The 15,054-nt window shown below is 43.4% G+C and overlaps 1 protein-coding gene across 3 annotated transcripts in view; it reads right to left on the minus strand.

Annotated features, from left to right (window-relative positions):
* galnt7 (UDP-N-acetyl-alpha-D-galactosamine: polypeptide N-acetylgalactosaminyltransferase 7) overlaps positions 1–15,054 on the minus strand; it is a 22,249-nt gene continuing 7,195 nt past the window's right edge. For 2 of the 3 annotated variants that reach the window (XM_048257153.1, XM_048258692.1), the window contains exons 3-12: positions 10,434–10,600; positions 8,678–8,808; positions 5,045–5,124; positions 4,201–4,383; positions 2,627–2,744; positions 2,222–2,344; positions 1,865–2,083; positions 1,651–1,749; positions 1,439–1,567; positions 1–1,317 (exon numbers count right to left, since the gene is read on the minus strand). In XM_048257153.1, coding sequence (XP_048113110.1) covers positions 1,180–1,317; positions 1,439–1,567; positions 1,651–1,749; positions 1,865–2,083; positions 2,222–2,344; positions 2,627–2,744; positions 4,201–4,383; positions 5,045–5,124; positions 8,678–8,808; positions 10,434–10,600 — 1,387 coding nt within the window. In that variant the 3' untranslated portion in view covers positions 1–1,179. Of the gene's footprint in view, positions 1,318–1,438; positions 1,568–1,650; positions 1,750–1,864; positions 2,084–2,221; positions 2,345–2,626; positions 2,745–3,840; positions 4,024–4,200; positions 4,384–5,044; positions 5,125–8,677; positions 8,809–10,433; positions 10,601–15,054 lie in introns of all 3 variants that reach the window. The other variant, XM_048257920.1, reaches the window with a different exon arrangement.

Here is a 15,054-nt window from a genome sequence, read left to right on the forward strand (position 1 = left end):
GAATGACTGAACAAAACAACGTTTATCCTCCAGAGGAGTTATATCTTGTGATAGTGCGTCTTCAGCTGTATTCTCGTCTAATCACTTTTAACCGTCATTACCAATTTGCAAATGATAATTGTAGTCTAATCGTGTAATTTCTAATGTTTTGCATGGATGTGTGCGCTGGTGTGCGTTCATGGAGGATAGAAGGATGGTGCGTTGTGCACCTGCCAATATGACTGTTGACAATGCGCTCTTAAAATAACATATAAACAACTCGCCATAGACTGACTCACCAACATGAGTAATCAACTGAGAAAGTTTCATGGTGATATCTATTCAAATTTTTTAGCCCATTCACCTGTAGTGTCACAACATATTACAGAGGTCAATGACCTCTATCTGACCTCAGAGGTCAAACTGAGAATGCCTCCAGATCTAAAATGAAAGCTTAGGTCATCAAGAACAAACCCTGAAAGTTTCATGCTTCTTTCATAAAAAGCAAGATCGTTGAGCTTAACAGCCCCACTAATATGTATGTTGAGTCAAAGATTGCTCACAAACCATTTCCCCAAAAGCTCAATTTGTGCAATTAAAAATGGAGTTTCAATTAAATACTCCCATGATTTCCATGTTCTGATTTCAGTGATTCACCACAGCTAAAATTGAGGCAAAGAAAAATCCAGTTTCGAGCTCTGACGTTTCACTGTGCCTGTGACCCGCATCGTCATTACAATGTCAGTAAGTCCTCATAGCAATCCAGTGTTAAGTCTTAAGTATGAAAAAAATAATTCCAAAAATACTCATCACTTTTCTCCAGTGATGAACAGTGGGACAAAAATAAGTGGTTCTGAATCAAAAGTCAAAACACTTGCAACTCCCAAATTCGAGGGAAAAAAAAAAACAAAAACCCTTAGAAAGACCCCGGAAAGTCAAAGTAAAAAAAAAAACCCAAATCCTTTCATTAAGATATGGCAATGAGGAGTGCATTTTGAATGTAAACATCTACAACGAGAGAAGAATAGAGTGGACATCCTCATAATCAGCAGTCTGAGCCAGGTTGGGATGGAGACTGCCCAGTTCTCAGTCAAATTATTTACACCCTTTTTAAATTCATAAGTACATATATTAAAAAGCAAATCCACATGTTCCAATGTTTAGAGAAAGGATGCACTCCTGCCGAGCTGTGTTTTGGTGTCAGACTGCAACAATATTGTTCATCTCCCACTTCTGAGTAGATTTGCTGTTGTCACACTCAGAGATGAAAACCTTGTGGAGTATGTCAGAACGGTCTAAGCACTTCCCAGTCGGAATGTGTGTAAAACGGTGAAGATCCTATAGGAGGGGAGGAGAAAAAAAAAATCAGTTGATCCACCAGAGTAATCTAACTAGTGTGTGAGAAAGATGTGATTGCCTGATTGACAGGTATTGACAAAGGGACTTGGTGATCACCCACCTTGAAATATCTCCACTCCATGTGCTCATTCATGTTGCAGTGTGTGATGAAAACTGCAGACCCGTCTGGACCTTTGGTCAGACACTGGTCGTACTGCATCAGCTGATTGGCCTCGTTTATCCTAAAGAGCTGTGAGAAAGAGATAGGGAAACTGTGATTTGCCAAGCAACCTCTAGCTGTACAGAATGCCCCTTCTCACCACATCTGCATACCTGGTTGCCGCCCATCCGGTGGCAGGGCCCTATCTCCACGTCACCTCCATTAGTGTGACCCATGCTATCTATGCAGTAGCTGGTTTCAAAGCCTCGGATCTAAGGAAAAGCAAAGTGATGTGATGATTCAAAGTCAAATGTATATGTTCGGCAGCTACAGCGATCTTTAATAAAAATGACTGTGATTAAAACTGAAAGGTATAAGGGGCAGCACCTCTCCCCACTCCACATTTTTGGGAGGCAAAGGGTAGTGTGTGGGTATGTCATAAGCAACCTCCTCCATGAACCACTTGAAGCTCTTGCATCGGTGTTCTTCTCTGAACTTCTTGAGCTCGCTGATGTCGCCATAGGCTAGTGTCAGAGTCTCAGGCCGGCTGGCGTAGAAGTAGTCCTTGTACTCGTCCCACCACACCTCTACCACACGCACATAGTTCTGCAGGGAAGCAACAGAGCAGAGGACATCTTTCAGACACCTAAACCTGACAGAGAGCACTGATTGGCGCTTTAAGATGAACTGCAGTGCGGACAGTCACAGAAGAGTTTAGACAACTGTGCTTAGGTAAGCACTGACCTTAAGTGTTGGGGATGACCCCACGTGAGCAGGGGGTGGATTGCCCTCCCAACCCTGCAAACGGTAGATGTGTCCCACACGGGAGCATGGCACAAAGAGCAGCTTCCCACCACACTGCCAGATCTACACAGGGTACAGGGTAAGCCATGAAGACTTGTTTAAAATCATTTTACAGATGCCTGTTGACTTGTACATCACCTATACTAATACATATTCACTCCATACATACAACAAAAGAACACTGTTTTTAAATACTTATATCACCAAGGAACAACCTTATCAAGTGTCAACATGCATCCATTGGTGGTAAGATACTGAAATACATAAATACTTCAGCGCAAACACTGGCCTGACTGAAAGTCAACCATTTCATCAAAAACAGTCATTTCATTCACTTTTGTATACCTTATATGATATCTCAAAGTTCTCTCCTCCCCAGATCTGAAGGCCTGGATCGTACAGCCCCAGCTCAAAGAAGAATTCCCTCTCTATGGCAAATAACCCGCCTGCCATGGCAGGGGACCTGAGAGAGACACACAGGCACACGTCAGATGCTGAGGCTTCCTCCTGTCGTCACATACACACATACACATCCATGGACTGACACAAATCGACAGAGGAAAAGACCAGAGTGGCACCAGAAGAAAGAGGGTTTTTTTTTTTTTACAGGATCTCACAAAGCCACAAACACTTAGTCAGCACTGCAGTGTTTTTTTTTTATGCCCACAAACATTACGTACAAGAGTCAGAAGAGATTACAGTTGCTTAGTAACAAGTAAAACCAATTGAGTTAGTGAGTGAGTGACAGACAACTTGAGTGAGGTGAGTATGTGAAAAAGGAATTATGCCAGAGCTGCATGCATTTCCAGAGATAGAGCTTCTAGGGATAGAGCTTTTTTTGTTTCCCACCAGACACACATTTCAGAACCCTTTGTGTAAGTTATCACTGCAGGAACAAGGGCTACTTTTCTTTCTATTTTACCTTAGGTAGAAATACCTGTATTTGAGTTTGCATAGTCTAAATGAGTAAACTTAAGTAAGGCTTAAATCTTAAAAAGTAGTATTATGATGGACAACTGCAGAGCAGGGCTGGCCATTACATCCTAAGTATGGATTAAAATAAACCTAGTCAAATTTACTAAGGAAAGAGGTGGTTACTCAGATTTCACTGCATGATAAAAAAAAAAAAATCCAGATAAAATATGTATTTCAAGCCCTGAATAACTGCTTTGTCATCACCTCAGATTAAATTTTCATGTTAGCAATTGTTTTCCTACAATCCCTCCAAAGTGGTAGTGCTGTGTTTGCACTACACCATCAGAAGCATATGATTCCATCCTTTCTGTGCAAGATAAAAGCAGGCAGTGCCACAAGCGAGGCAGTCTTACAACATTAGTAGCCATAAGCTGCTAGCTGAGGTCAGTGAAGATTCCGTCACCAGACAAAACAATCAATGTAAAGCGGGGAAGGGGGCCACCACCAAAGGGACCACAAACCACACTTGAGGCCCAAGCGCACACACACACACACACACACACACACACACACACACACACACACAGTTAGGGCTCAGGTGTGGTTTTCACTCCCTTTGGCTCAGCGGTGTAGTGCTGATTTACCGATAGGGTTCGGTTCTAGTTAATCTCTTCTGCGTCTCCCTGTTAGTGAGCGGCACGCGCTTCCAGAGCATGCTCCAGTCCCATGCTCCTCTGGCAAAGCCATCCTTGTCCCCTCCCCCCTGAGGTTCAATGGTGAATTTGAGGCCGTGAATGGAGTCAATGAGCGGCACCGTGCACACCGTTCTGAAGCCACGGAGCGTAGAGGGGATGGTGGGGTGCGGATGAAGGTCATGAGCCATGCGCACGCACACACGCACGCACACACACACACACACATGGGGGCAGGGGGCAAAAAACAAAAACAAAGAGACAGAAGAGAGAGAGAATGTGTTTAGATGGACATGCGTGACCAACATTTACCCATAGGGCTCGGTCTTATGCTGCCTCTTAGCCTTCTCCCTGCTGCTGAGCGGCACACGCTTCCACAGCAGGCTCCAGTCCCACGCCCCGCGGGCCAGACCGTCCTCATCGCCGCCCTGCTGGGGCTCTATGGTATAGTCTTTGCCGTCTATGTAATCTATCAGTGGCACCGTGCACACCGTTCTGCAAATGTTAACCACAACAGCAGCTCAGTGCACACACACACACACACACACACACACACACACATACATTCACTGTGCAGTGAGGCGAGGGAGGGCGAGACGTTGGTCTGGTTCTTCCACCTGGGTTTAAATAAACTTGTTAGACGAATGAAACAGGCAGGAATTAACAGGGGCACAGGGGATTTCAATCCAGTACGTATATGGGTCTGTAAATTTGCATTTAACAGTGGTAAATAAATGCTGGCAAATAATATTGAACACACTTAAAACCAGTTCTTCACTACTTGCATTCATCTTTTCATCTAACAGTGGGCTATACTGTAAACATATTGTAATGGCATTCATGGCATTGAAACGTGAAACAATGTCACATTAAAGCAAGAGACAAAGGTACATATTAAACAAATCACCTCAGCAAATACAGACAATGAGATTACACCTCAGAAGGACAAAACCTGAACGAAACCTGATCAACCAAATAGACATGAAACCGCCCACACTGGTCATTTGAATGAGAGATATCTGGGGAAAATTTAAATTTTGGGCTCTGATCCTTATTTGTTACCCCCAGTTTTCTTTTGAACAAATTCACATCATGACCGTGGTAGCCCAAGGTGAGTGAGTGGGTAGCCCAAGGTGAGTGAGTGGGTGTGCCATACCTGTCCTTAGATATGGGGGCCACCAGTGGAGCGTACCAGTTGATGCTGACCTCACAGTGAGCGTCCAGGTAGATCAGCACCTGTGTGTATAGGGGGTAATTCATGATGAAGTAACTGGTGAACTATGGCTGCCTGAGCCTAGCTGGCTTTCAGGACAGAGGCTTTGCTAATATTACCACTTTTAAACATACAGGCAACTAGATGTACCGCATAGCGGTACAAAATATGACCGCCGCTCAGTCCTGTACATCCGTTCCGCGAAAATAAATCACACTTCAATTTGTCTCCATATTTTACTCCATCCCCCACTCTTGAAACTTTTGTGCATGCTTGTTTGGCATGCCTGAGTGTGTGTGTGCGGCTGCACAGAAAGTACCCTACTGGTGCTGAAAAGGTGAATAGATTGTAGAATAGCCAAAGAAGATGTAGAATTGTTATAAAACCTTTAAAATCTCTAAACAATCACAAGTAGGGCAGTTCATCACAGTTCATCCATTGCAACTGGATTGATGAAAGGTCACTTACACCTGTAGGCTACATTGTATTTGGGAAAAGCAAAAGGTATCAGCATAATGTTATTTATTTTTATGTATTTATAAACAAAAACATCTCTGTCAGTTCCATGCGTTTTCAACAGCTATCAAAAACAAAGGTCATTTTGGATGGATGGATTTTTTGTGAATGTTTCTTCTTCTACATAAGATTTTAGTCATCTTTAGTTCATGTAATACTTTATTGTCAATGCACAAATTAAGTAACAGTAGTCTGAAAGCGTTATTGTTAATGCACAAATTAAGTAACAGTAGCCTAGTCTGAAACGAAATGCTGTTTTACATCTAACCAGTGGTGCAAATAACTGACATGTCCAAATGGGCCTTGATGAAATGCGTCCGCTAGACTGTTCATACACATTTTAACGGGCCAAAGTTGAAAAAAACTTTGTCCGTTATTGTTAGTGCAAATATAGGCTGATTCATGTTCCTTGCATTGTTTAACTGAGGTCCATGGCTAGTCTGGCTTTCATCAGACCAAGCTCAATCTTTTAAGAAATCAAAAATAAATAGCGGGCAGATCAGGCTGGGTTCACCCAGCCTAGTCCATAGGCACCCGATATTGTTTAATTTTCCGATTGAGATATACACGCTCTGGCTATTCTAAATGCAAAAAATGCATCAGGGAGTTATGACAAAACGGTAACTAACAAACTAGATCCTAATAGAAAGTTGTTAGCTTCCTAAGCTACAGGTAGGATTATAAGGTAGGCCTATTGACAAACATAAATTGTCAATAGGCTATGCTAACGACACAAATAAAATCTCCTTTGGAAACCAATGGCTTCTACCTTACAGTATCAAGCGGACTTAAACTGTCATATCGTGGCGAAAAGTTGTAATAACATTCACGCGCAGCTCCATGAGTCAAGGAAAGCGAATGAAGTAGCCACTTCTAAATGGGACCCACTACACAGTAGCTTAAGGTGTTTTGCTAAAGCAGCCATAATGAAATGAAGGTGTCATTGTTTGGATACTTCACACACCGCGTGCTTTTTAATTTCACAGACTACAACTACCAAGCTGTAATCAAAGCACATCGATTCCCCTCTCACACCCTGCACGCACTTAAAACAAAATAAACAGGCGTCTCAGTCTCACGCATGTATAGGCAAACTGTATCAGACCGGTGTAACGTTGGTAAATCTTCCATTGCACAGAATGATTTTGCAAACGTGCAATAAATGACAGTCGAAAGATACAAACAGTGCTGCTATCAATTTGCTTGGTATAACCGCATTTATAGTTTTCTACAAATGCAATCAATCAAATGCCTCCATCACTCAACCAACGCTTAACGGTAACATTACCTAGGTCCTTATTGATATTACAAGATTAGCGTTACCTGCGAGTAAAAACCAAGCATGTCCGAGAAACATCCTTAGATTTATTTACGGCTTCAAGAAGAAATGGGAATTACACTTCATGTGAACATAGTCCTATCCTTATTAGATGTTAAGCTGCGGTAAATTACAGTCCTTGTATGAAGCGTCCATTGTTTTTCCAACCCACTTTTAACTTCCAACAAAATTACGTCTCACTGCAACGATCGCCATCTAGTGGACAAAGCGACTACTTCTAGCCAATACTGAAAATGCAGCCATGATGATGATGATGAATATTTATTTTGGCTTTCTTTTAATCCTACTGATTTTAATTTTTTTTTAGGCAAATCACAAATGAGTGATTATGAGCCAGGTTGATGTGGGCCCTTGAGACCAACATACCATAAAAGATTCACAGAGAACTGTGTCTGCCCTACCCTCCTTCGGGGGTCCAGTCCAGCGGGGGCTGCAGATGAAAAGCGAAAAATGACGGTTCCATGCTATCCATGTGGGGGTACATGCTCACCAAGTTTTGTGTACCCCGGTCTTTCAGTGTCCCGGAATCCTTGTTGGTGTGCGTCACTAAATGTACACATAAATTATTTTATTGTAAGGCCCCCCATGAACGAAAGTACACAAAACTTGGCATGCATTCAGAGGGTGTCATAATGATCCTACTCTTTTAATTTCGTGCAGTTTTGACCTTGTCAGCCAGAGATATTGAGATGAAAACCTCATTTTTGCTTTTTTTAATTTTTTTAACTAGGTGGCTATACATGAAATAAGTGGTAATGGGATGGGTTGACATGCCCCTTAAGACCAACATACAAAAAAAAGGTGGACCTCCTAGGCCCCTCTGGGTTCTCGAGATATTCACAGAAAACTGTCTCCGGCCACCTACAGGCCAGTTGGTGTATAGTAACATAAATTAATTTATTGTGTGGCCCCCCATGAACGAATTCCACAAAACTTGGCGTGCATACATAGGGTGTCATAATGATCCTACACTTCCAATTTTGTGCAGTTTTGACTATGTTAGGTCACAGATACCTTCAATTACACCACCTCATTATTACTTTTTTTGTTTTAACTAGGTGGCTATACATGAAATGAGTGGTTATGGAATGGGTTGACATGGCCCCTTGAGATCAACATACAAAAAAAAATGGTCCTCCTAAACCCTACGGTTTTCGAGATATTCACAGAAAACTGTGTCTGCCCTACCCTCCTTCGGGGTCCAATTCAGCGGAGGGGCTACAGATCAAAACGAAAAACGATGGTTCCATGCTATCCATGTGGGGTTACATGTCCACCAAGTTTCGCTTCGCTGTGCGGCGGTCATAATAATCCTTTTGATGCCTAATATACCATACTATTTCTTACAAGGTAGTACAGGCTAATTTATGTCTGCTTTGCAGTTGTGTGATGTGGCACTATGACAGGCTCGCAAGCAAAATAGGAGACGCACAATCCTGGTGCGCAAGTTCAAGACATATTTTGCTGTCTCCCTTCTTTGTGAAGTGTAGGTGTACATATTGTACATTAAATTCCAACACACTGCAACACTGAAAACTGCTCTGGGCAGCCTAGTTGCACTTGTTGAGTAAGCGTAATAACAACATGTGAACAAGATGCAAAAGATGATCCCCAGATATGCATTGTGTTTCACTGTGGGTTAAGCGTGTGCGCACACACACACACACACACACACACACACACACACACACACACACACACAAAGAGGAGTCAGATCAGACCTGGCCCAGAGTAGCTTTGCGAGCCCCAATACTCCTGGCCTGGATCAGTCCCTCTCTTTTCTCATTCCTGAACACCTTCACCATGCCATTCCACTGCTTTATGTACTCCTCTAATCGCTCCTTTAGATGAACTACAGGGAGAGAGAGAGAGAGAGAATTAATACACTGCATGAGTGCAGTCAGACAGACATTGGCTGACTGCCTGAGGACTTAGCAGAAATGTGCTCCTCAGTGCATGTGATTTTGCAGAAATAAATCCTTTACAAACAACTCATGATAACATGGAGGATCAACACGCCATGTAGGCTGCCATTCCCCACATGGGAAGCAATCAGACAGGTCCCACCTCATGTTAGCTAGCACTACAGCTGCTTGCTAAACTGACTAGTCTCTCTTGAGGTTTAACATATATAGGGCCTGTGTGTACATCAGCAACTATAGCTTTCTAAAACGGATCATTCCGATCTTTGATTATTATTGGCTGGCTCCTGTTCAATGTCATTGTAAAACCCAATTCAACCACAAATGTATTAACCTGACTCTCGCACCAGATTTTATGGTAGAGCCAATCAGGACGCAGGGCGGGAGTTTCATAGATGTGACGTAGCGTTGAAGCGACTGTGAGACTGTTCTCAGCGTCACAGGTTGGCTTCGATGTGAGTGGTTGAAGTAGCACGTCAATAGATGACGGACAAGTGGCTTATCCAATCATATGCAAGGATTTTTGATAAGGCCCAGCCTTCTGAAGCACCACTCCAATGGATCGATCCCAGATGGATGAGTGGAGCTAGGCGGAACGAAATTCATCTGGCGAGAGTCAGGTTACATATGTATAGCCTACAAAAGTTAAAGTTCCAGTGTCTCATCATTGCTTGGCAACCATTCTGATTCAGAAGGATGATTATCGATCATTGCATTTCTCATTGCTGTGCCTTTATTTTATGGAATCTTGTCAGGTATATGTAGTAACTGTTTTAAAAAAGCAATAAGCCCTGCAAGGCCGTAGGATCCAGTGATTTTAGAGCGGTTAAGGGGAAGGGGATCATGCCTAATGCCTCCTCTTCTTATCGTGCCTAACACCGCCCTTAGCTCTTACAACATCAACTGGAACTGGAACAACTGGAACCTACAGCCTCTGGGGGCTTATTGCTTGAGTTTAGCACAACAGTGGGGCCACTTCAGCAGAGGATGGGCTGACACCTCACTGATGTCTTCTCTTCCCACGAGTAGCCACTACCTGAATGGCCTTACCATGACAATAGGCAGAGTGCTGAGAGGAGCTCAAGACGAGGTGACAGTGGCTGCATATTACGCACATATCTTATGTGCTATTTTACCTTTATTTTACAAGGCAGAACAATTTAAATAAATTAATGCTTGGTCTGGCCTGGAGGTGTTTCAGCACACTAGTGCTAATACACATGCCAGGTCATGTGGTAAAACAAGAACAAAGTTACTTAACTTCATGTGTGAGATAGACTACCTCTTTCAGGCAAACTGTATCTCATACCCAACACACAAAAACACACAGAACAGAGAGAGAGAGAGACCTTTCCAAAGTGCTCGCCTTATCTGTGCTAATTCAGAGAGAGATTGCACTCAAGGGATTTGAGCGGGCATTGTTTTACAGGCAAGCTAACCACAAAAGGAAGAGATGGACCGTTACACCCCGAGCTACAGTCACCCAGCCTGTTTTGCACACTGCAGGGAGGGCAAGAGAAGGGGAGGAGGAAAAACAGAAGACTGCCAAGCATACCTTTGTTGCTGAAGTCGTCGATCATGACTATCTCGGCCAGGTAGCGACGGGGGGTCCTCTTGATGACGCTGTGCACCGTCCTCATCAGCGTGGACCACCCCTCGTTGTGGAAGACGATGATGACGCTGGCCGTGAGCAGGTTCTCGTCATAGTGCCAGTATTTACACCTGCCAGGCCAGGGACAGAAAGAAGGCTTTTAATCCTTAGAACCCTAAGCTGTTTTTAGGGCATTTTCACTACCTTTATTCATAAGGATTTATTCTGGTCATTGTAAGTGCCACACACACATATTATATATCGTTTTTTTCAGCAGAGTCTAGGCTATCCAGATCATTCCATGTATTAGTACTAGCATTGATTTTAATTTAGATTTTTAAAGAATTAAAATATAAAAAGCGTATTATAAAAAATCTTATATTTCGAAGATGTATCTCACCACAGCAAGCTCATAGCTCTACATGCATTTCATGTGTGTGTAGGGCAGACTGTCCTGAATCGGGCAATATAATTGCCATGTTGGAGGGATACTCTGGGGCTGAGCAATTTACAGAAATATGTGGTGTGTGATTTACGGAAATAAATGCCACTTTTTATTTAGTGATGAAAAATGATCTTTCTGCGCTCCATATCTGACACAAACTGATCTGACCCGACTTGACCCGAGGTTGCGTGTTAGCCTGCGTGCCTATGCACTCATAATGATTCTCAACTTTTTACTGGATTGCCATGAACAAAGTAAAGGCAAAAAAGGTGTTTCTTTGTTTAACAAATTGGGATGCAATGTGAGGCTTGAATTGGATGCCATGCAGGAATGTGCTAGGATCTCAAAACCGGATTATGAACATGCTTTGCCATAGAGAAACACACGATAGCGTTGGATTATAAACATGCTTTGCCACAAGAACAGACAAAAACATGGGGTAAGTCCAGCTATATGAAGTTATTATTTTGCTGTCACTTCGTCTTTTTTATAACCCAGAATGATGTACTTGGTATCAAATGATAGCTCTGTGTCTCCTCTTTCATCTGACATGCGTGGCATATCTATCCGATCACGGGTCCGCCAGTAATTCAAACGAGAGTAATGGGTGTGCATCTTGGTTTGTGAACATGACGTTATTATTTTGCAGTCACTTCGTCTGTTTTTATAAGCCAGAAGGATCGATAAACATGGCACCAATGGATAGCCCTGTGTCCCCTCTTTCATCTGATATGCTTGCCATATTGATGCGATCAAGGGTTCGCGAGTAATTCAAACGAGAGTAATGGGTGCGCAGGTGAACGCAGAGAAGTACAGACTGTAAATATGATGCAATTTGATTTAATTTCATGATTTTCGTTCATTTTCATACTTGATCGTACAGACAAGTGTGTAGTCTCTTTGGAAAGCCCCACTTCTGCTCTGTCATGCAATAAAGGTTTCATCTCGCTGCGATTAACAGTTCCGGAGCGAAGAAAGGCGGTGTTTTTTGACGCACTTTGCGTCAATCGGGTTCTAAGGGTTAAAACTGCCCGCTGCATTGCAAATGAGCAGATGGTTAAAGGGAGCACCTGACAATAAAAAGATGGGATTTGGAATGGGGATGTGCATAAACAAAGAAACTCACTGCTACCGTTCACCACCACCCCCCCCCCCCACACACACACGCGCACACACACGCGCGCGCACACACACACACACCACACACACACACACACACACACACACAACCCTTAGCGAGGGCCATCTGTGAGTCAGAGGAAGATGGTGGGCCCTGCTCTGGGCTTCCTGTGAGCCGCTGTGACCTTGCCTAACTTCCTGCTGTGCCTCGTGCTCGCAGCTGAGCTAGACTGAGCGAGAGGGTAGGGAGGCGGGCAGGGAGGCCCGATCAGACTTGCTGGCAGCTTGGCACTAAGTTAGCCCGCCGCCGCTCCCCACAGGCTACGCGCCTGAGCCACGGCATCCAGGGCTTATAAAGAGGGAAAGAGAGAGAGAGAGAGAGAGACAGAGAGAGACAGAGAGACAGAGAGAGAAAAAGCTGCTAATACTGCCACAGTGAGCGCTGAAGTATGCTGTGACTTGCATGCCTATTTTTAGATGTGTTTCCAGCAGTTCAGATTGTAAACATGCCATTGAATGAGGGAGAGGGAATGAGAGAAAAAGAAAGAGAGAGTGAGAGAGAGTGAGAGAGTGAGAGAGAGAGAGAGAGAGAGAGAGAGCACGCATGAGAAAGAGGCTTGGCAGCTTTTGGATTTTGAGGTCATGTGACGGTGGTATGCGGCAGACTTCATTGGCTACATGCAAATCAGCGAGTGTGGTATAAAGTTAGCAGGGCTGGGCTGGGCTGGGCTGGGGAGAGAGAGCACAGAGCGACAAAGAGAGACATAGGGAGAGAGGGGGAGAGAGCAAGAAAGAGGGAGGGGGGGGCAACTGACAGACTCCCCACAGGGAGTTCAGCAGGGTGAATCCAAAAGGGCCGGCTGTCCTGTCTGGCAAAGCCCAGAGTTTTATTACATTAGGCCACACAAATGGCCTCTTTATCGGACCAAATGTGTGCGTGTGTGTGTGTGTGTGTGTGTGTGTGTGTGTGTTTACGAATGTGAGATTAACTCAAGCACACATAGCTTTTACACAGCTGCGCAGGAACTAGCTCACTCTCTGCTACCCAACAACACCCACACACACACAGAGAAAGACAGAGAGACAGAGAGACAGAGAGAGAGAGAGAGAGAGAGACGTGTGTTCATGTTTCCTGTTCCAGACTGCCTTTGTATCTTGGTAGGGCGTGCTCTCTATGAGCTCTGTTGATCACAGCTTGCAGCAACCGCACGGCTCTGCTTGCTTTCCCTAATACCAACAATCAGGAGAAAATGTCAGCCCGTAGCTGCCGACACGCTGGGCCACAGACCCTTACTACACCAATAACCTCACTCACGTTGTCTATGGAGGAAGAGGTGACAAGAAGATCTAGGCCATCAATTTTCCTTTCTACTTAATGCTTTTTCACAGGCCCACAATACTTAAAGCAAGCATACCACTACACAAGATCAACAACAAAGGCTTACACCTCAAAGGTGTCTATTCAATAGAAAACATTTGACAAACAGGGGCAGCCACAAGCACATATAAACAGCAATATAAGTCAAGGGCTTGTCCTTTGTCCCCTCCAGTAAACTGATAGCAGAGAGAACCCGACACTCTTGGAACCGACTGAGCTTCTCCTCGGCAGCCGCATATAGGAGCTACTCCAACAAAAACAGCACTTCACTCACGAGCATGGAAGTGGGGAGCCCACGTGCATCAGGCCTATTCTAAAAGCACTAGGATACTTACTACAACATAAACAGAGCAAGGTCTGTGAGTGTTTAAACATGTCCGCCACCACATACCATTCACCTGCAACAGCGCTCCAGTGGTGGCCAAAGGTGAACATATCTGCTGCTGTCAGAGGAATCCATTAAGGACACAGAAACACAGGGGGAGATTTGAAGGTCATAAAGGCAGTGTAGAGATGTAGAGCCCTCTGCATGGCATACCACAGCCAACATATTCACATTCACTGTGACATTGAAAGCAGATTGTTTGTTAGCTAGGCTTAAGCTTATCTGTATAGGCTATAGATACCTACACAGAGGTTCTCACTTTTCTCTGTGGCACCCTGACGGTACAAATAAAATATATATAAACCTACCACTGTTGAATAGTTTTATAGTGAATGTCAAGCTGAGTAAATTGAACTTAATACATTGATGATTATTGCCCATGACTCAATAAATTACTAGAAAACCTTCTCTTATATTAGTAAAAGGCAGAACACTTTAAAAGTGTTACAACAACCCAAATGAACCTCACAGGACAGTTGAGAAAAACATAGTACCAAAATGTCTCAATGGGCACCCTGCTCCATCTACTGGACAAATATGGTACTACACACATATATTAAGAAGGAGAATAAAGTGACGGCAGTTCTATGTGCACAGAACTAGGGATGGGCAACATGGCGTAACAATCATACCTCAATAGTCTGAAAAGAATAAGTAGATACTACATTCTTTCCTTTTTTGTGTTATTTTGTCATGCTTGGCTGAATGACGTTTCAACATTTCGGTCTTTTGGAAATGCCATTCAGCCAAGCATGACGAAGGAATGAATCAAGATGTATGCAGACTTTTTAAGTAGCGCTAGATATCTGCTAAAATGGCCCATTTTATTTTCCAGCCTAATTATAGGGTTTCAAATGGACTTGCAAAATAGTGTCTGGGCCTGTTTGTTGACAGACCAACGTTGCATACCTTCTATGTTACCATCAGAGAACAAGGTGAAATACTCCGCTCATCCATTCTGTCATCTTTAAGTATCAGTATTTAAAAGGTCAATAAAGGTTAACCCATTATATCACACACAGCTGTACAGTACCCTCCAGAATTATTGGCACCTCTGCTAAAGTTGACTAAAAACCGGTATGAGCAACGTGTTTTCATTAAAAATATTTATTTCTTTATGAGATTTTCCTTTTTCCTATATAGAATAAATTTGCTTTCCTTCAAGGGTGGATTTTTTCTCATTGTTTTCATTGTGAGAGTACAATAAATCACCAAAAGATTTTTTATACCTGTTTTTAGTGAACTTTACCAAAGGTGC

The sequence above is a fragment of the Alosa alosa genome, chromosome 1 (genome assembly GCF_017589495.1).
Source record: "Alosa alosa isolate M-15738 ecotype Scorff River chromosome 1, AALO_Geno_1.1, whole genome shotgun sequence".
Taxonomy (NCBI): Eukaryota; Metazoa; Chordata; class Actinopteri; order Clupeiformes; family Clupeidae; genus Alosa; species Alosa alosa.